The sequence below is a fragment of the Populus euphratica genome, unplaced genomic scaffold (assembly GCF_000495115.2).
Source record: "Populus euphratica unplaced genomic scaffold, PopEup_1.0 scaffold43.1, whole genome shotgun sequence".
Taxonomy (NCBI): Eukaryota; Viridiplantae; Streptophyta; class Magnoliopsida; order Malpighiales; family Salicaceae; genus Populus; species Populus euphratica.
This window is the reverse complement of record NW_011499889.1, coordinates 1321667-1344275: the sequence shown is the minus strand read 5'-3', so window position 1 is coordinate 1344275 and position 22609 is coordinate 1321667. Positions and strand designations below refer to the sequence as shown.

Sequence of the window (22609 nt, the reverse complement as noted above, 5' to 3'; positions counted from 1 at the left end):
TAATACATCATTAATACCTTTAATGAGTGGTTTCAAAAACCTAAATCTTAAGCTGTATAAGACCTCGTACTTTAACTTTTTATATTATTGCGTGTTGAGAAAATATATTTCATATGAATTGAAAATATGGAATTGTTGGGAGAATTATATTGATTATATGATTTTATAATATGAAGATTCATTATCTTTAAACTATTATTTGCCCACACTACAAGTAGTTGCTATTGAAAATAATTAAAAAAAAAAGACTTTTAAGACTAATACGAAGGCATGAATAGTGTTAGATTGCAAGGTAAAGTACTCTTCTACAAACACCCTTAAGAACTCGTTTAATTTTGTTTACAAGAGTGAAAAATTCAAACAACGAGATGACTTGTATTTACAGTGAAGTGTGACTATCATTATTTTTCTAATATTTTTATTTTATAAAAAGAGATCTCTTTTAAATTTCAAATAAAATTAGTAGATAAAAATATAATTTAAAAAGATAATCAATTAATAATACAATATTTTTTAATCGAGTGTACAAGAAAGGATGTATCTTTCTTACACACAAATAGTCCTCTTACTTCAATTTTTATAAATCATTAAGTTTTTTAATAATATTATACTAGATAATAACTTTTAAATCTTATGATTATAATTTTATAATTAAATTTAGAGCTTCCTTTTAATTCCAGGAGGAAACTTCACCAAATGATATCATGCACGTCTGCAATGAATTCTTAAAAAATCATGAAATCCGAATGAAAAAACATAAATAAACCAATTCTAGAGTGGAACATCCAATTAAAAGTTAAACTGCATATTATAGTTTTAACACGTGGTTCATGCTTCAACTTGTGCATCTAAGCTTTTGATTTAACATATCCAATTAATATGTTGATCATATAATCAATTCTTATTCAGGTAGGATATTCTAAACAAGGTTTAAAGAAACATACCTTTAAGCTTTCATATTTTTCATTTTAGTTTTTAAATTTTAAATATTTATTATACCTTGATAATTTATCACTGCAAAAATAGATAGAAAAATATCTAACTCTATATTTATTTTTATATTTTAAAAATATTTTTTATCTACTTTAAAATATTTTTAATAATTTAATATATTTTTAATATATTAATATCAAAAATATTTTTTAAAAATTAAACATCATTAATTTTATATATTTTCAAATAAAAATATTTTAAAAAATAATTATCATCACCTTCTTAAAACCACATCATGCAACTAGCATTGAGACCCGACTTGCGGTTTCCAGGGGCAATCTTGCTATTTTGACTCAAACAAGAGGGTACTTCCGAGCTAGGCGCTTTTTAAATATTATAAAAAATAAAACAGGAGTAAATCTGGGAGAGTTCAAGCCAGCTATGCAAAAACGTAGCTTGGACTCGTATTCACTCTCTCCTATCTCAGCTTGTAGAAAAAAACAGTATCAAATCAATTTAAAAATAAAAAGATATACTCCAATAAAGGTGGTAATCTAAAGTAAAAGAAACAGACAACAGTTACAGGCTTTAAGCAGGAAATAAAAGAGAGAACCATTTACGAAAATAGTGAAGCATTGCTCCTTTAGATTCACCACAAATTTCTGCTTCTTTCTCTCTCGCCAAACATGGTACTTCCTTTCTCACACTCACTGTACTCTCTCTGTGCCATTTAAGGATTCAAGTGAGTGTTTTGTTTAATTTTGGTCACTCGATGTTCGATTTTCAGTTTTGGAAGCGAGAATTGTAACGGCAGATCGTTTTCGTTTTAGTGTTTCGAAGTAGAATCTCACTTGCTCTGTTTAAAGCTCTGTGAGAATGTGAGTTTCTACTTTATAAGCTTGAATTCTTGCTATTAAAGTTTTTTTTTTTTTTTTTTGTTATGTGATGAATTTTGAATTTGCGATCAGATTTGCGTGAATGAATGAATTCAAATTATCAGATATTTTTTTTTAGCGGAAGTTCCATATTTGAAGTTTTGAAATGCTATCAGAATTGATTTTCAATAATAATTATAAAAAAAATCAAAAGCACATTATGCTTACTGAATCGCGGTTAAAATTGTCTTGTTTCGCGAAATAGAGAAGACTAGGGATGAGAATATTTTAACATTATGCAGCAAAATGTGGCAATCTAGGCAGTTGAAAATCAATTTTGAAAAGAAAAAAAAGGTGAAAAATGGTGTTGCCAGTGCCAAAGTTTCAGTGATGGGAAGATACGATAGGTATCATTTTGAACTCGACATAACATGCTGAAAGGATGCTTGAGTTTTTTTACACCGGAACAAATCTTACATAAACGAGGAGAAATATTGTTTCTTAAAACGGTTGTTGTACCCCCCTTTTTTTGTGGTCGAATGTTGTTTTATATTCTTAAGGCTATTGTTTACTTTTCCTGAAAAGTTTATTTGTGAAATGTTCTATTGAAAATAATAAAATCCCACACTTTAGCGTGCTAGACTGACTGCCGATTTCATTTTGTTGTTTTCAAATCTTATTGTAAACTCTTGGTTTACTTGACAGGTTAACTGCAACCAGGTCATAGCAGTGGCTTTTTTTATGAAACAGTTGTATCTCTGAAGAGTTGGGGCATGAATGACTGCAACACGCATGTGTATGACCACACTGAACCAACTGATCCTCAGGAACTTAAGTTTTAAGTGCAGGAAAGAAGCCCTGGTACTTTTTTCATGTGGGCGGTAATGTGTCCTTTGCTAATGCTATGGTACCCTTGCTGGTGCATTCTTTTAGGGAATTTTTGTGTGCCTGTTTTTTCATTTGGGCCAGGGCAGCATGGGGGTGGGGGCATTTGGTCAGGAAATGGGTTGCATAACTCCGGTTCAATTTCAAGCAATCACTCTAGAAGTGGCATCTCTAGCTATGCCAAGACATTAAAATTTTCTCTGCCATTAAACAGTTCTGTATCCTGTGAGGACCTAGAGGGAGTGGGATCATTTGATACCACATGCTTGGTAAACTCAAATTTGTATTTGAATTCTGATCTTTATATTTATGGTACGGGAAACCTAGAGATACTTCCACATGTTTCAATTGGATGCCCAATAGAAGGATGTATGGTGACGATCAATATGACTGGCAATGTTAACATTGGTCAATATGCAACAATTGTTGCTGGTTCAGTTGTTTTTGCTGTTGCCAACTTGACCATGGATAGTCACTCTTCTATAAATACAACAGCCTTGGGAGGATCACCACCACCCCAAACTAGTGGTACACCAGTTGGGGATGATGGAGGTGGTGGTGGGCATGGTGGTCGAGGTGCTTCCTGTTTGAAAAGGAACAAGACAAGTAATTGGGGTGGTGATGTTTATGCATGGTCAACCTTGGCTGAGCCATGGAGCTATGGTAGTAAGGGCGGTGGCACATCTTCTCGGAATAAATTTGGAGGGAATGGTGGAGGACGCATCAAGATTCAAGTAAAGGAGATTGTGTGCTTGAATGGATCTATCGCTGCAGAAGGTGGGGATGGGGGGCTGATTGGGGGAGGTGGGTCTGGTGGAAGCATATTTGTGCATGCTGTGAAACTGTGAGTCCTTGCTGTTTGAATAGACTAATTCAATGCTTGTTTGCCCTTTTTTTATGTTGTGGTAATGGATTTTGTTGTCTTGATGTTACCTACTTGTTGGATAGCTAGGCATCATTAGTGGGCTTCACTATCTTTTCACTGTCAACAGGCCTCTTGTATGAACTCCTTAAATAACATTGTCAAAGTAAGATTGAGTTTTGAATAGGTTTCTTTGTATTCTCTAGCAAATTGAAAGTAAGGTTTGTCAGTAACTACACTATTATCAAGTAACTGAGCAATGCAATAAAAAAATTCATGTCTAGAGTATTCTACTAGTGTCGTGGTGCTTGATGTGTTTTCTCAAGTGCACGAGTATCCCTATTAGATAGTCATAATCAGAATTAGGGAACCCCCATTCCTTTAGAGTACAGAGAAATAGAAAAAGTTTATGATCATCTATTTACTCTTAGAAGGTTGACTAGAAATCGATGTAATTGGCTTGGCTATTTAAGGCATGCTTGCCTACCTTCTTTATCATCTTTCTGTTATTGTCTGCTACTTTGCACAAATCTATAGGAGCCTCCATGGTTTTGCTCCCCACTCATGCACTTCTTTGGCTATAAGTTTTGAAACAAAGAGTGGTGGAGGGGGATTGGATAGATCCTAGATCTGACACTTCTTATGCATCTTTTTTTACTGTATCTTCTCTTGCTTTATGCTGTCTAAGAGGTTCATCCTCTTTTTAATCCTCATTCAAGTTAGCAAGAAATAATTTTGTAGAGTATTTTGCCTTCAATTCTGTGTAGCTTGCCGCAATTTGATTTGAATGTCTGGTTCAGTGACATTTTAGCAGAGCACATCCTCAATCGTATTTTGACCACTCTCTTTTTGGGTCAAAGGTTACCATGTTTTATCAATTAATGGCCATTTCTTGTCCCTTTAGGTCAAGGCAGTGAATACAATCAAAGGTTACAATAAGTAGAACAAAGTGGGTCTTATCAAAAGGTGTCTGTATAGAAGGTTGTAGGCAGCTCAGATTCTGCATTGTTTGTTCTATCTTTCAAGTAAATTCATGCTATTGTTGTTGTCATTTTTATAATATTTTTTATTTTTTTGTTCAAAAGAGATGAAAAGATAGGATCCCTTTTTTTATGCTTCTCTTACCGTGTTTAAATATACATTTTTAATTCCTTAAAAAGGTTTTGGAAGCTGAATGATGAGATTTTATTTACTGGAATTTCCTTTTTTTGGGCTATTTATGGGGCATTAAACTGTTGAGATTTATACTTGATGCATTTCTTATCATATCAGGATTAGGGAAGAATTTTTCTATTTTTTGGCAGGTTTTTTTTTCCTGGTTAATTCTTTTATGCAACTTCTTGCATCGTCTTTTACTTGAACAGGAAGGGATATGGAACTATCAGTGCAGCAGGTGGAAGGGGATGGGGTGGAGGTGGCGGTGGAAGAATTTCTTTGGATTGTTATAGCATACAGGAAGATGTGAAAGTTACTGTACATGGTTTGTTCTGATCACACATCTGTATCTAGTAGTATAAGCAACTTTAGTTAACTTATAATAATTAATTCATGTGCAAGAGGCTTCACTTGCATATTGGAAGTTCCTTTTGATAAGATTGAGCCATTTACCTTCTAGTCTTGGACTCAAAAGCTATGACTATACTTTTGTTTCATTGATTTGATAAAAAGGTGCCAAGCTGATCTATACATGGCCAATAGGGTACATGTGAAACCAATAAAGTTTTCTTGTTATGGGACCCTGCCGGGTGTGGTACTAAGAGTTCTGTTGGCTGTGAGCTGAATTCACCACATTTCATGTCTCATTTTCTAACTAGTATTTCTAATTTCTTATGCATTCATCATCTTTTTATTTTTGCTGTTTTTCTCTTTTGGAAGTCATGAACCTTTTTTTCTCTATCTTCACCGTGAACAACAGCTAATGTGTTTTTCTGTAATTATTATCATGTACCAAGAAGATGGAACTTTTGTTGGTTTGTTTTGAGATATGTTTTGTTGTGGCAGGTGGTTTGAGTATTGGCTGTCCTGGGAATGCTGGAGCAGCTGGTACATTCTTTAACGCAGATTTACTCAGTTTAAGAGTGAGCAATGACTACGTGATGACAGAAACAGAAACCCCTTTGCTTGATTTTCCTACCACAATTCTATGGTCAAATGTTTTTGTGGAGAATTATGCAAAAGTTTTGGTCCCCCTGGTTTGGAGCAGGATTCAGGTTGTGTAATCTGTCTTTTCATGCATACATATTTTATTATTTTGTTGAATTGGTCTCATGTTTGTGCTCTCTGCCTACTTATGACATCAACAAGTTTTAGCACCTAGTATTCACATAAATTGTCTCCCAAAGTTGATCTTTCCTCAAAAAATGGAATTGATTCCTCAAGTGAAGCTGTGTGCTCTAACTCTTAGATGCACTGGTGCTTTGTTGGTTGTTCTCGCTGGTAATTTATGACTAGGTTCTTCTTGAAAAGATAACATGCCAATGCATTGTTAGTTCTCTGCAACCCAATATCTGACTTGTCATATGGGCCAGACATGAATGCAATTATGATGGTGAATTTTCACCTTGACATTACATGCCAACAAGCATTGTAATCCATTTTCTGATTGATTTTAATTTAAAATATGTTTCACTGGGGTTAATCATCATATTGATTGAAAATGAAGAAAGGCTACTTTCGAATTTGATTGATTTTAATTAAAATATGTTTCACTGGGGTTATCATCATATTGATGGAAAATGAAGAAAGGCTACTTTTGAAATTAATATTTTTTAATTAAATTTTAATCTTATAGGATTATTCAAGTTCAAAATTTGGTTACGTTACATCTACTCAACATATGTTTATTTCTGTTGTAGATTGTGAACGATGTTAACTGAATTAGCACAGCAGGTTTTCCTTTGAATCCATGCTTGTTTTAGCCTGTGTCATTTGTGATTTTTGAAGCTTGAGTTAATGAAGAAGTTGATTAATGAATCTGTTGTAGAATTTGGTTTAGAAAGTGATAGGTTCAGGAGACATCTTCTCCTAGGAGATTTCATTAACTTCTCTCTAGTAGACACTTTTTCTTGGACTTAAAATGGAAAACTTAAATGTATATTCTTGACCCTTGTTCTGCCATAGTTACCTGTGGATGTTGTCATTTTTTGTACTTTTTGAGTAATTATCCTTTGCTTTCCAGTGGTCTCTGAGGAGAAATTTGGTCTTCTGTCGCCTCTGTTTTTCATAAAGTGTTACTGTCATTGTTTTGCTAAGATTTGTTCAAGAAAAAGAGATAGATATGAGAAGGTGAAGAAAGATGCGAGAAAGATAAAAGGGGAGAGGGAAATGAGAGTTTAAAAAGAAAGGAGGCTGCAGATTAGGTTAGTTCACAATGTACATCATCTACACACGAGCATGAGATTACACAACAACCCTTGACATTATAATATAAATACTCCCCACAACATTCCCACTCAAGATGGAGCATAAATATCTCTCATGCCCATCTTGCAAGTGAAATAGTGAAACACCTTACTACTAAGTCCCTTGGTAAACATATCGGCTACTGATTCTTAGACTTTACAAAGGGAATACAAATAGTCTTATTATTCAACTTCTCTTTAATAAAGTGCCTATGAATCTCAATGTGCTTGTGAGCAATGTTGATAGTTGCTTTATTATCACAAAATAGTGACATGGGATCATCATTTGTTATTCCTAATTCATGCATCAGATTTTTAAGCCATAGGAAGTCACACAATCCATGAGTTATTGCTCGATACCCTGCTTCTGCACTAGATTGTGCCCCCACATATAGCTTCTTGCTCCAATGAGACTAGATTACCACCAATGAAAGTACAATATCTTGATGTAGACCTCATGTCATCTAGTGATCCAGTCCAAACAGCTTCAGTGAAGGCCTCTACCTTCAAATGTCCATTATTGTTAAGATTTATTTAAGAATTAGAGAAAGATATGAGAAGGACAAGAAAGATGTGAGGAATAGAAAAGGGGAGAGGGGAACAAAGGATGAAAGGAAAGGAGGCTGGAGATTAGGTTAGTTCCCAACCTGCACCATATATATATATATATATTTGAGAAAGAGCATGAGATTACATAAGCACCCTTGACATTACAATATAACTGCTCTTCACAACAACTGTTCTTTGCTGCATGATGAATTTCACACCTTCTGAAGAATAATACTTTAGCATTGTTTCCAACTCCTTGAATGTAGGTCAGAGGCCAAATTAGTTTATATCATGGAGGCAGCATTGTCTTTGGATTGTCTGAATTCCCAGTATCAGAATTTGAGCTTGTAGCAGAAGAGCTTCTGATGAGCGATTCTATCATAAAGGTATCTTTGTTGAAGAATATTCATGTCTCTTTTTTGTTTAGGCTGAATCAATATGCATGCGTTTGTCTTGAAATGATCCATAAACAAAACCTTTAACAGGAAACATGCAACTTAAGTTACACAAACAGATATACACTCAGAGCCATATGCATCATGCACATGTAGATAATGTTATTTGTGTGAAAACTGGATACATGAATCTGTAAGATGTTTACTAAGATTAAAGAGAAATGAGGAGTAGAAGGAAATGGATTTCTTGTTTTTTCTTTCTTTCTTTCATTTTTTTTGGGGGCAGTGTTTTGGGGGGGTTTTGCAACGATTTGGAGTAGATTGAGGGTTCTGTTTTTAGATCCAAATTCCTCTCGATTCTGTCATGCCAAAAGTTGGATACACTGACATCTTCAAAGGGACTGAAAAACTGAAGGTCTGAAGAAATGCACCCTGCTTCCAAGTTCTTGAAAACATTGATGCATGAATTGGGGATTGGGGCATCACCTCCTCCTAGTTGGCAAGAAAAATGAATATTGAAGTCGTTTTGCAATTTGCACTGGATAGATTATTGACAAAGAGAAGGAAAAAAATAAGATCTAATTTTGCAAGGGCTTAAATAAGGACAGTAACTTCAACTTATATCCCATTCATGCTATTGAGAGAGGTGCATGTTTGGATATGCAATGAGACCAGGGAAATCTTGTGTTGCTTTGCATTATGACTAATGCCCAATTTTGTATTCTCTCGCCTTTTGTCAATCAACTTATTCCATCAAAATAAAATATTACTAGTGCACATAATAATTTGTCTAGTTAATTGAAAAAATTGAGTCTAGCCTTTAAATTACTACTCATTTATTGCAGCCATATTCCCTACATATTCTCATCAAGAATAAATAAGAGTGAATACAAGTAATTGAACACTGTATCTCATTAATGAGAAAAGGAAAAAAAGTGAAAGAAATCAAATCAAGTGGGTTTTCAAGTCCCTTTGTATGCCAGTTTTTGCAGCAATAATTAGCGTGTTTTAAAGACTTTTCTCTTTTAGGATTGTTTTGAGTTTCTATGCTTCAAATAACTTCTCTTTTGGGTTTGGTTTGAGTTTCCATGCTTCAAATATCACATAGATCTATCTGTATTTTTTTATTGAGGACCTAAAATCTTCCACGTCAAAAAATGAAGGTATTTGGTGCATTTAGAGTTGCTATCAAAATGCTACTCATGTGGAACTCCAAAATTGAAATAGATGGAGGTGGAAATACTATTGTTACTGCTTCTGTCCTTGAAGTCAGGAATCTGATTGTTCTAACGGTACAATACTTTCAACCTCATTGTTACAGTTTATCATTTCAAACATATATCATTTTTGTTTTCGAATTGAAAATTTGAGGCTTCTATCTGCTTGTATTTGCAGGCAGGCTCTGTCCTCAGTTCAAATTCAAATTTGGGGTTATATGGTCAAGGACTACTGAAGTTGACGGGTCATGGTGATACAATTAGAGGCCAGCGACTTTCCTTGTCTCTTTTTTATAACATAACTGTAAGCCATTAGCATCTGCATACATTTGATCCATTTTTATTTATGGTGCAGTGTTTTTCTTTAAGGTTTATTGTAACCTTTGTGCCATGTTGAAACTCAAATTGCTTTAAATATTAATAAATTTTCTTAGCATGTAATGTGCCTGATACAACAGTCATGCAACACACATAGATTTGTAAGCTCTACAACTGGGAGATGGTTGCAAGGAATTGTTTGAGACTGTTGATATTTCCCACCAAGAAGGTAGCGAGGACAAACATTTGAGATTGATAAAAAGATGTGTGGTTGGATATGGGCCCTATGCCAAAAAAAAAAGTCACAATGAAAACTGTGTTGATACATTGGAGGACATAAAAAAAACTATCCTCTCCAACCTTGTCTTTCTTTTTCATCTTTATCTGTAATATTGTTAGAAGCTGAAATTCTGTTGCAGTTTTTTTTTTTATATATATAATGGCATATTGGGTCTTCTATTCTATTTGCTTTTGCACTCTTACCTTGTTCAAATTAGAATATAATTAGATATGAATTCCTTTTATTCTTGGATGTTATGAACAAGAAATTAAGGGTACTGGGTGACATTTCAGGATGATGTCTGAGAATAGTTCTAATCCCATAAGCGCACTGTTTGTTTTTCGAGATATGAATGGGAATTTTTTTAAGCCTTGTGTGACTTTTCTGTCATTGCTATAAGCCTATAACTGCTTATGACTCGTCAAATACAGGTTGGACCTGGTTCTTTAGTTCAAGCTCCATTGGATGATAATGCTAGCAGAAGTTTGTGAGTATGAACTTCTATTATAAGTACTGGGATATCCTGTATTAATAACATTAAAGCATCATGATATTCCCTTTATCATTGAACCATTTATTTTATTTTATTGTTGTTGCAGGGTTACAAAATCACTCTGTGAGAGTCAGACATGTCCAATAGATTTGATAACTCCCCCAGATGATTGCCATGTTAATTACACACTGTCGTTTTCACTTCAGGTAAGAGTTAAATTTAAAGCATGAGTATTTCAGATACTAGTATATGTCTGTGCTTGAGGCAGATAGAAAATGACTTTTTGTGCGAGGCTAATCTTGCTCATGGTTAAGTATATTTAAGCAATAAGGAATTAAAGGAATATAATACAGGAGAAGTTGAGAATGTTGAAATATGAAACCAAGGCACCCTTAATATAACGTCAAAAATTATTGTCATCATTTACATGCAATATCAGCTTAAGTTTGTGACTTTTGCAGTTTTGTGGAGTCATCTAAGAACAAGTTAATGTTTCAACACAAAGACTGGCTGGAAATGTCACGAAACATCACATTGCATGCCACTATCATAGATAAATTGAGCAGCTTTGGCATCGGATAGCATATATTTATTCTTAAAACCTGTCCATTTATAATGCCTTCAGGGTAGAATTGTTTGGTACCGCCACAATATTAGCTGAAGTGCTGCATTTCTTTGGAAACCATCTTTATATAATTCACATCAGCATATATTGAAGCATGTGTTCCACAGTAGCTTCAGCATGTCATTCTTGGATTTTTCTTAGTTTCAGGGACTCAAAATTTTCTTTGATGTCTCATCAACTATCTCATTATGATGGAAAGAGTTATATTTTTTTAACAGTTTAGACTTCTTCGATCAGTTTATGAACCAAGTCGTCATTTCTCTTATATGTCAGTGTTGGCTAGTCCTTTATCCTGTGCAATCTTTTAGTTTGCAACTGTTTTATGGCTTTAACTCTTATTTTGATTTATCAGCTCTTCTGTTTCTATCAGTGTTTATTATGAAATCTCTAAAAAAAAACATTCACTTTATATTTGGCAGATTTGTCGTGTCGAGGACCTCCTTGTAAATGGCATTGTAAAGGGGAGTATCATCCACATCCACAGGGCAAGAACTATCATTATTGATGCTGATGGCTTGATTACTGCATCCGAGTTAGGTAGTAAAGAGTATTCCCAGCATTATTCCATTGCTTTCTTTGGCTATTTCATGATCATTGTTCTAATTGAACTGCTCTTTTTAAAGAGCATCCATGGTGTACAGTTGTATATTTTTAATTCTAATATGCAGAGCTCCTCTTCAGGTTGCAGTGGTGGCATTGGGAAAGGGAACTATTCCAAAGGAGCTGGTAGTGGTGCTGGACATGGGGGAAGAGGGGGCTCAGGTTGTTTTAATGGGATTGTGAGTAATGGCGGCAACAAATATGGTAAAGCTGATCTTCCTTGTGAATTGGGAAGCGGAACCGAAGGTCCCAATCAGTCCTATGGCAATGTGATTGGAGGGGGAATGATTGGTAGTATTTTCATAAATCACAAGTTTAGCAATAAAAGTTTCATGTTTACCTCACGTTGTTATTTTTCTGGCTTACAGTTGATTGTGATGTTGAATATTTCTGAACAGTAGTTTGCTTATCCATAGATATTAGCAATCTTATTCTGTGAGCTTTGAGTTTCTTCACATACAGCATACTGCTCGACATCATTCCCAGATCATGCTTGCTAACTTGTGCTTCATGTTTGTTAGTGATGGGATCCATCCAGTGGCCGCTGTTGAAGCTCAATCTTTATGGATCTTTGAGAGTTGATGGTCAAAGCTTTGATAAAGCATCAATAAATAGTAATGCTTCTTTGATTGGTGGACTTGGTGGAGGTTCTGGAGGGACGGTTCTTCTTTTCCTGCAAGAGCTTATGCTTGCAGAAAACTCATGTTTATCTGTTCGTGGGGGCAATGGAAGTCCTCTTGGTGGTGGAGGAGGTGGGGGTGGAAGAGTACATTTTCATTGGTATAAAATAGACATTGGGGATGAATATGTTCCAGTTGCAATTATAAGTGGTTCAATTAACAGAAGGTATGCTTCTTTTTTTCTTTTTATGTGCGTGTGCTTGTCTATGTATATATATTTTTAAGCTAACAAAACCCAACAGAATCCATTAAAAGTCACCAATAAGGTGCATTCTATGCACGGAGAGCTAAACATAGATATAAAATTACAATTCAACAAGCTCTGGCACCATGTACTCCTGTGAAGATTTCCTTGTATGCTAGAAATAAAGAGGGTAAGGCTGGCTCTTCTCTGTCAATGCTGTTTTGTGCTGTTACTTGCATAACAAACTACAAAATTACAATTCAACTCACTCCAGAACCATCTACCCTTGTGAAGATTCCCTTGTGTGCTAGAAATAAAGAGTGTAAGGCTGGCTCTTCTTTGGCAATGCTGTTTTGTGCTGATACTTGCATAACAAACAACAAAATAGCTATTTGCAAGCTCATAACTCTTTCTTCTAGAAGATCCTCCACCTCTTGAGCAATTACCTCTTTCATAGAGCTTGATGGGCAGTACCACCCACTGCTTCAACACCAGCTCCCAATGGCACTCCAGCACCGAAACAAAGTATTGAGAGCTTATAATGATGGAGGGCCTAGGGTTTCTTTGTTGTCTCAATATAAAGCACATAATACTTCTATTGTGAGACAATATTGAATGATAAATTAACAAATTCCTCTTCTCTACGTCCTTCTCTTTTGTCCTTTTCCATCTCTTCGTCTTCCTCCTTTCGTCCATTCCTTTTCTTCTTTTCTCTGTTCTCCATGAGATAAGGATCCTTAGCTGCTTCCTTACAAAGAGATCATTGATCCGCCAACACCTCTCCACTCTCTTTTAGACCATTAATGGTCAAATCTTTCTTTAGTTGAGATAAAATGGGTTTACAAATCATACCTTTCTTATATCTAAATCCTCACATTCTTTTTTGCAGGTGATTATTACCCCTTTGTGTAGCTTTCACTTTGTTATAGTATCAGCCGTTTTGTTTTATTAAAAAAAGAGAATTGTAATCCAAGCCTTCTCCTATACAGAAAATAAAAGAAGAAGTGCATGATAAATTAATAGAAATAATTAGAATTGTGATTCAAGCCCTCTCCTATACAGAAAATAAAAGAAGCAGTGCATCATAAATGAATAGAAATAAGTTGGAGGGGACTTTGATTTTCTGAACTTCACAGGAAATCACTCGTATTGGACATTATTTCTTCTGGTGAAGCTTCACAAAAAGATTTCATATAAAATAAAAATAAAAGTGAAAGTGAAATGTTTCTTTTCTGTCTGTTATCTTCATACATCTTCTACCACTCTTCATGATTTAAGTTGAAAGAAATTGTAAAATAATGCTCCACTGAATACCCATTCATTGGCATGGAAATGATTACTCGCTCCACAAATGAGTATCCCATGCTTTGAGACAATTGTTAACCTCAGAAGAACTATTTTTCCTCATGAAAGCCAATTACTGGGGTGCTTTATTGAACAATGTGAAAGATTTGATGCCAAACTGTGTTTTTGATCACTTTATTTATCCAAACAATCTTTTAAAATATTTCCGAAGGTATATTTAGCATTAACTGCAGGCATTGTTTGTAATGTTATGATAGCCTGGATTTCTGATATAGAATAATAATTTTAGTACATGGAATTTTATAAACAAATTGGTTAAAATCTTAAAAATTTCTCATGTGATTTGTGACATCATAGGATAAACCTTTTGCATAAACTATATTCTTGATGTACTTGCTTCAAATTTATACATGATCAGGCCATGAACATCATTATCTTCTCTCAATTTTACAAATTCAAACCATGATAGACATGTTATGTGATATGAAAGACAAAATTCCTATATAGAAACAACCATGTGGACTTCTTCATCAAGGCTGGAAATGCTGATAGTGCTTTTCACTTTTGCCTTCTCTCTCTTCTCATGCAACATATATTGACAGTTTATCATAACTAATTTTCTGATAAGGGAATATCTTTTTTGGAGTTGCATATAACAAATAAGTTTACTTCATGATGTCCAACAGTGGAGGTGCTGGAGAAAATGGTGGTCTTTTTGGGGAGGAAGGCACGGTCACTGGGAAAAAATGCCCAAAGGGCCTATATGGTACATTTTGCAAGGTACTTTTTGTTCTTACACAGCCTTCATGTGATTGCCTGTTGCTTCATTCTTGAAGTTAATGTAATCAGGGCAGTTTATAAGCAGGGCCAGGTCAACAATATGTGCAAGTCCTGCATTTTTTTCAGAGGATTTTGATAATGTAGAGTCTTCTAGGAGCATTAAGAGGTTTACTGTTGTTTTCTTTAGCTTTGAGTCTTTAATTTCTTGGTGCTATTTGGGATTCCTAATTGTAGGACTAGGAAAAGCCAAATAATCTCTACAAACTTGGTTGTAACCCATGCTTTGGACATTTGATTATTATGCTGAAGTAATTTCTTTAACCTAAAATGGTTGGCATATGAATAATTAAATATGCAAAAATATTATAATGCTTGAAAAAATGGACTCAGTGGAATCTGGGTATATGATATATTTTCAACAAATCATGTAAAGGCTATAAATCAGGACAAATGAACTCTGAAGTCTATTTTTCAAATGCACAAACACTTGCGAGTCTAACTAGCATTTTAGTCTTAACTACCATTGAAGTGTAATTTGTCGTTGTTACAAACTAGTAAATTTTTTTTCCTTAATGATAAACAAGAAGTTGCAGAATAAGTGTGGACGGGTAGAATGGATGTTTCTAATTTTTCACGCTAACATTTAAGGGATAGCAGGCATGTGTTTTATTTTTTCTGGTGAGAGCTGTACGATAAAGTGAAAATCTACTCCATCATACCTAGTGCAATTATATACACTACTTATTCTAATCCTATCAAATTATAAAAGGAATCATGTGAATAAATTCTCTGAAACCTTTTTTTTTAAGCTCATACCATCAGTTAAAAGAAACAAATACATAAATATGTACACAAAATGAAGAATTTGGTACCAAGAATAGAAAGCATGAATGAAAAATTTTCACTGGACCACTTTCTCCCCCCTCTTGATTAATAGATTGTTTGCTTGACTTGTCTCCTATAATTTAATGATGCAACTTATCTGTAGGAATGCCCTCTCGGTACTTTCAAAGATGTCGATGGATCTGATGAAAGTCTTTGCATTCCTTGCTCTCTTGATCTTCTCCCTAATCGTGCAAATTTTATATATGTTCGAGGTATTTTTTTGTGTTGTACTGATTGACATGAATCTCTGTATCTCTACCATTTTTTAACTGATGTGGTCTGATATTGAAGACATTGGTCACTGCAGGGGGGGTTAGTGAACCATCTTGTCCATATAAATGCATATCTGACAAGTACAGGATGCCAAATTGTTATACTCCTCTTGAGGAGCTGGTGTATACATTTGGAGGCCCTTGGCCTTTTGCCCTCATTCTGTCTTTCCTTTTGGTGCTTCTAGCTCTATTGTTGAGTACAGTGAGAGTCAAACTGGTAGGATCAGGTTCTTGTTATGGTGCAAGTTCAGTTGAGCATCAGAGTCATCACCACTTTCCACATCTACTTTCCCTATCAGAGGTACTTCCATAGTGAACTGCCTTTGACTACATAATCTGCAGCTATAAATGGGGCAGGATACAGCACTTTGACAATTCACATTTGATTCTTATTTTAAACCTAGGTGCGAGGAACTAGAGCTGAAGAAAGTCAGAGCCATGTCTACAGAATGTACTTTATGGGTCCCAATACTTTTAGGGAACCCTGGCATCTTCCTTATTCTCCTCCCAATGCAATTATTGAGATTGTGTAAGTGATTCAAGGATACCAAAGGATGGCATAGTTGACTATTTTTTAATATAATGTTTGGGGTTAATTTTTTATGCCTCAGATGATTTTGATTGATTACATATTTTCATGCAAGATTCTTGACCTGAGTAGACTAAATCCACTTCTTGATGCTGACATGATAAAGTAAATTGTAAAGCTTTTCTTATTTTGTGCTAGTTTTCCATTTCTGTCCTGTATACCTTTATCCTATTAAAGTTATTCTTGCACTAAGATATGGTCCTTTGTGAGTTGTTACAATACATACCTGGACATTCTTTGCAAGCCCTAGAAGTGAAAGCATAGATTGTGCGATCCTCTACCATTTCCATCTTATTCTATATCTACTAATTATTATTTACAATGGGAAAACCTTTTTGATCTGCTTGCAGATATGAAGATGCTTTTAACAGATTTATTGATGATATAAATTCTGTTGCTGCCTATGATTGGTGGGAAGGGTCGGTTCACAGTATTCTTTCAGTGGTTGCCTATCCTTGTGCATGGTCCTGGAAACAGTGGCGGCAGAGAAATAAAATTCATCGACTTCAGGAATATGTCAAGTCTGAATATGACCACTCGTGTCTTCGCTCTTGTCGATCTCGGGCCCTATACAAGGGGATGAAGGTTTGACTTGCTGTCTTAACTTTTCAGTTGCCCCATTTACAGAACTTCACTTTTTTCCAGGCCTTTTAGTTCTCAATACTTCAGGCTAACAGCCACTTCTCATTTTCTCTGACATGATACTGGCACCCCTTTACTTTAGTACTGTCTTGCTGGTGGTTTCAAACCGATAAGAAATGCTCATGCATGCAATTATGTTTTTCTTGTCTTTTGAAGCTCATAATTTGTTCAAAAAACAATGTATTGAGGAGCAAATTCTGTGTTGTGAAGCTCATAAAGAAATGCTCATGCATGTTAAATGCTGCTATCCTTGACCCATGAGCAATTGCTGTGTTGTACCACCCCACTTTAATTATTTTTTTATGGTTTTTTTAAATATAAGTTATTTTTTAATTGAATGGAAGGAAAAAATATACAAATCTAAATAACCTAAGTACCTCTTATATGTTGACAAATTATACGTGCATATAGGTTACTAGTGGTTTTCTATTTGGTTTTAATTACTCATGAATTGTGAGCTAATAAAAAAATTAAAACGAATAAGTTGTGCATGTCTTAAAGTATATAGAAATAAGTAAATTTTGTTTTGATTAGTATGTTATGCTGAAGCATGACATATTTGGGTCATGTTGTGGTAGTCCCTATTCCGTGTTGGCAGAAGCTCATCATTGTTTGAGGCTCAAATCACTATATTGTATGGTTAAATCAGCCCCTCTACATGAAAAAGGCTATAATTGACCCCACAAAGCATTTTAGACCAAACAATTGCAGTTGACCAATTGCTAGCTAATTAGATGTTTACTCGTGTCCTAGTTCCACTAAAAATAGGATGAAATGGTCCTGTTTATATGGCAGAGAGGTCAATTTTACCCATATTCATGTAGAGGAGCTGATTTGACCAGATTACAGGGACGCAAGGTAATCCATCATGAGTTTTGTCATGCTGGTTTGTGTACTATAAAACTATAGCCCAGCCCAAGCAATTTATTGATGCTGTCCATTGGCTGGTCCGCTATTCTACTCCTTTACAAATTAGGGTGTTTTGTAGTGATTCTTTTTTGTTTAGGCTAATATGTACGAACACCTCCTGAACTATAGGCCATTTTAATTGACACCTAAATTGTTTTTTCTTATTTCAACCCTTAAACTATAGTGTTTTTATTGACATCACTTCTATTACATCCCTTGTATTGTTCATTAACTAGCATGTGAGTTGTACATGTTTACTTGCAAAATATCATAAATAATTGGTGAAATAACATTAAAAAAATTAACCTCTGCTAATGCTATGATAAAAATGTCATTTGTAATGTAATAAGATTACAAATCAAGAAATTAATCCTTAAAAGTTTTTTGACTTCTAGTATTTTTTAAGGAAAACATGTGATTTGCATGTTATATTTAATGGCTATACTGGACAAAATATGCCAAAAGGGGTGTCGTCAAAACACTCTCATTAGAGGGTTGAAATTAGAAAAAAATCAATTCAAGGGTGTCAATTGAAATGGCCTATGCTTTAGCTTTTCAAACAGTTTTTATCTGCGTTTTCTTTTTAAGTGGGAGAATACCCCCCACAATCATATTGTCTTTATACAAGTGGCAACTGATGCAGGTTGGGGCAACACCAGACTTAATGGTTGCTTACATTGACTTTTTTCTTGGTGGTGACGAGAGGCGTTTAGATATAGTGTCTATAATACAAAAGAGATTTCCCATGTGCATAATATTTGGAGGTGATGGGAGCTATATGTCACCTTATAATCTACATAGTGACACATTATTGACCAGTCTTCTTGGTCAGGTATGACTTTTGATGTAAAATAAGATTAAGCACCATGTTATTTTTCTCCAAAGTTCTTCTGACATGCAGAAATACATCATTGCAGCATGTCCCTGCAACTGTCTGGAATCGTTTGGTGGCTGGTTTAAATGCTCAGTTGAGGACTGTGAGGCATGGATCTATCCGCTCTGCTCTACTTCCTGTAATTGATTGGATATGCAGCCATGGAAATCCCCAGCTCGAGTTCCATGGAGTTAAGATAGAGCTAGGATGGTTCCAAGCTACTGCTTCTGGTTACTATCAGTTAGGTGTCTTAGTAATGGTTGGTGATTATTCTCTCCATTCTATGCACCAGTCTGACTGCATGGATAAAAGCAATGGTGAATCAGCAAGGTAATTTTGAGAATTATAATCTATAGTGTGTTAGTGTCCATGCTCTCATTGAATTTAGACCAATTTGGAAGTTTCAGAGACAGCCACAAGAGATAGAATAATGTTTGATTAGTCAAGTTGTAAAGAGAATTTTCCATTAGTTCTCAAACTGTTTTATTTAATGTCTTTAATTGGATAGAGGAATATGCTTTAAAAATGGAGAAAAACTTGCATTTGTGAAGTCAGAAAAATCTTGTATCCAAAGCAACTTGCAAATATATTATTTTTATGGAGTGATCCAAACATCTTGCTGCAATGACTTCATTGTTCTTGAGTCTTCGTATGTCATCTTATACAGTTAGCCATCATTCATATTACAGGAACAATCATTCATATTACAGGAACAATGCCTCATGTACGAGCAGAAGTCTTAAGCTGCTTCAGCAAGAGCGGCCATACTTGAGTCAAGCTTTATCTCGCAAAAAGATGACGGGGGGAATTAATGGAGGTCTTCTGAATGAAGCTACCTTGAAATCTCTGGATTTTAAAAGGGACTTTCTCTTTCCACTCTCTCTCTTATTGCATAATACTAGACCTGTCGGTCGCCAGGTACTGGATGGCTATTCATTTAGCGCCTCTCTCTTGTTTTCCTTTCTTTATTCACCAAATGCTTCTATTCTTTTATTTATTTTTATTTATTTTTTATTTCAGGATACTCTTCAGCTTTTCATTACCATCATGCTTTTGGCAGATCTTTCTGTCACACTTCTCACATTACTTCAGTTCTATTGGATTTCTCTTGGTGCTTTCCTTGCTGTACTGCTTGTTCTTCCTCTATCCTTGCTTTCTCCATTCCCTGCAGGCTTGAATGCCTTATTCAGCAGGGAACCTAGAAGAGCCTCACTTGCTCGTGTATATACATTATGGAATGCGACATCCCTGTCTAACATTGTAAGTTGTACCAAAAGTGCTGTGCTTTTCTCTCAAATTACTTGCTAGTCACAATTTGCTACTGTGAAGCTTCTTGAGAGCTTTGGCTTTCCAAACAAGTTCCCTTTTATCCTAGTTGCAATTCAATAGAGTGTTTTAAATCCATTAGCTAAGGCAGAAACTTCACATCCCATAATGCCTTCAACTTAAATTACTTACTCTGCTTTCATTCCACAAGTTACTTTCTTTTAGTTGACTTGATAAGCTATATAACAGTTTCGTTGCTTCCTGCAGGCTGTAGCTTTCACTTGTGGTATTTTTCATTATGGATTTTCTTCTTTCCGACCACCTGATGAGGAAAACACGTGGAACATTAGAAGGTGACGTTTTATATCTAATCTGTCCTAAAACAAATGGTTGGAGTGTAAGATGAAAAATCATAGCTGCCAGTCAATGCAAAGTAATGTGCTGCGTGCTGATGCAATATACGTGTGTACAAGTCCCTAAGCATTCACTTGCTCAATATGAGGAAGTTCAATGACAATTATACCTGTCTTATTAAGTTATACTATGGATTACTAAATGCTTTGCTGTCTTATCTAATGCTTGTTTTGGATCAAAGGTGTGAAATAACTGGTTTCATTTGTTGAGCCTTTTTATTCATTGCTGGCGTAGATATTGATTTCATATTGAATGATGGAATTTATTTACTTACTGCATTTGGAATTCTTAATAATCTGCCCCTTGGTTTCTCCATATGTTGGATTTGAAGAAAGGCCACACAAAGATTTGGCGCTTGCAGAAAGAAAATTGCATCAGTGTTCTCAAAACCCAACAACAGTAACATATATATTTTATGCAAATTCTTCTAGTTTTTCTGAACTCTTTGGAAAAGACTCTGTAGATGGTTTTCTTGGCTGTCTTTTTTTTTTTTATATGTTGAACAGAGACAACGGATGTGAGATATAGTAAAATCAATCAGAATCATGTGACTTGATCTGTTAACTTTGTCTTGATATGTCTGAAAGGTGACGTGATCTATTAACTCATAGCCAAAGAGACCATCTCATCCTATGTTGCATGCCTTAAATAACACATTATTTTCCAGGAACATTGACCTGCGATCTCTTAGCCAAGCTGGTTGGAATTGATTAACTTACCTTTTTTCATTCTTTGCTTTTGTATCTTTTATATTTTATCAAGAATCTGAAAAGCTTTTGATCATGTTTGCCAACAGGGAGGACGATAAATGGTGGCTGTTGCCAACTATCCTTTTGCTGTTCAAGTCAGTACAAGCTCGTTTTGTAGATTGGCACATTGCTAATGTAGAAATCCAAGACTTTTCTTTGTTCTACCCAGATCCAGATGCTTTTTGGGCCCACGAATCTAGTTCATGATTACATGTCCTGGTTTCTCTGTCTTGTCAACAGGATCAGGGGAAGAGGCTTTCACTTTTTGTGTCAGGCTGTTTCCCCAGGTGAGACAACATTGCAGTGTAAATTCGTTCAAAATTGTGTAAAGCATTGGTTATAGGTGTGCAGTTTGCCGTCTTTGTAAGTAAAATGCCACAGGAATTACTGGAGGAAAAATGTTGAGCAAGATAGATCAGTCGTATAGTAGATTTTTTAGTTCATTGTAGAATCTACACTAGATTAAGATTATTTTTTTGTAAGAAACTGTTTTGGTTTGCCATACCACCCCTTCGATCTCTTTCCAAGCCTTATGGGTGTAATTGCAATTAAGTTAATTGAGTTAAATTAGAGGTTTAATTGTATAAATATTAAAGTTTGATGGGAAATTAGAAATTTGATTGAATAAATTTACAATCAAAGACTAAACTGAAAAAAACGCTTGAATATAAAAATTGAAATTGATCAAATCATGGGTTAAATAAAAAAAAATTAAAAGTTGATAGTTATAAACTTAAAACTAATTATCAAAATGAAAAAGATGGTATCTTAGAGGTTGTTAATTGAGTTTGATAGAGGTGAAATTAAATGAAATTAAAAGTTTGGAAACAATTATGAGTTTAATTAAAAGAATAAGGACTCAAATAAAATTTGTGAATTTGAAACTAAAAACTCTAAATGATGTAGATTTAATAAAACGAATACAAATGACACATTCAATAGATTGAGTTCGTGTTATAGAATAATATAAATAATATCTTTGAATTTTATATAAAAGTTTAAGTTATTAGGTTGGAATGGTTACTTGATATGATATCAGAGTCTTGATGATCAAGTTGTTATGAATTTAAATTTTACCATCTTTATTTATTTGATAAAAATCAAGCAGAATATAATGTAAGCCTGTGTAAGTTTCAAGTCTGAAGAGCTTTCACTTGACAGAGTATGTTAGAAAATAATATAAATCATATCTTAAAGGCTCATTTAAAAGTTTAAGTTATTGAGTTGAGATGATTCCTTATCATTTTGTTTTAATATTTTTATCTAATTAAATTAGTAATTTTAAATAAATAAATATGGGAGTTGCAGACATCTAAATTGTATAAGGTTGGATCTAATTGAAAGATGTGAAATCTATATACCATCTTGAAGTGTTCTCAAGTGATGATGATGTTAAAATTACTTTGATGAGACCTTGAAAATAAACAATTTAGTTAGTTAACCATGATTGAACTATATTTTTGCAAGAACCAATCTTTTTTTTGTATGCTCATATATAAAGACTTCTAAATAGGTTTTTATCACCCTAAGGCCAAGATGTCAAAAATGAATTTAAAACCTCTTAAAATTCTAGAAAAACTTTATGAATATTCTTTTAAAAAGAGAGCTAGAAAAAGAGAAAAAAAAA

At 34.6% G+C, this 22609-nt stretch overlaps 1 protein-coding gene across 5 annotated transcripts; it reads left to right on the top strand.

The window, feature by feature from the left end:
* The first annotated feature begins 1371 nt into the window (after window positions 1-1371).
* On the top strand, window positions 1372-21502 carry LOC105130969 (uncharacterized). 5 transcript variants are annotated; one of them, XM_011033709.1, is made up of 24 exons: window positions 1373-1622; window positions 1721-1811; window positions 2514-3537; window positions 4920-5035; window positions 5557-5765; window positions 7772-7891; window positions 9064-9192; window positions 9296-9421; window positions 10147-10202; window positions 10315-10414; window positions 11253-11370; window positions 11515-11724; window positions 11955-12279; window positions 14289-14382; window positions 15371-15479; window positions 15575-15840; window positions 15944-16068; window positions 16479-16713; window positions 18323-18511; window positions 18597-18883; window positions 19243-19471; window positions 19574-19813; window positions 20087-20172; window positions 21030-21502. In XM_011033709.1, the coding sequence occupies exons 3-24, from the start codon at window positions 2681-2683 to the stop codon at window positions 21187-21189; spliced, it is 4386 nt and encodes a 1461-aa protein (XP_011032011.1). In that variant the 5' UTR covers window positions 1373-1622; window positions 1721-1811; window positions 2514-2680; the 3' UTR covers window positions 21190-21502. The 5 variants fall into 5 exon arrangements, with proteins under 5 accessions (XP_011032013.1, XP_011032011.1, XP_011032010.1 ...); XM_011033711.1 differs by lacking the exon at window positions 1721-1811 and having other exon boundaries at window positions 1372-1622; window positions 19264-19471; XM_011033708.1 differs by lacking the exon at window positions 1721-1811.
* Window positions 21503-22609: the final 1107 nt, after the last annotated feature.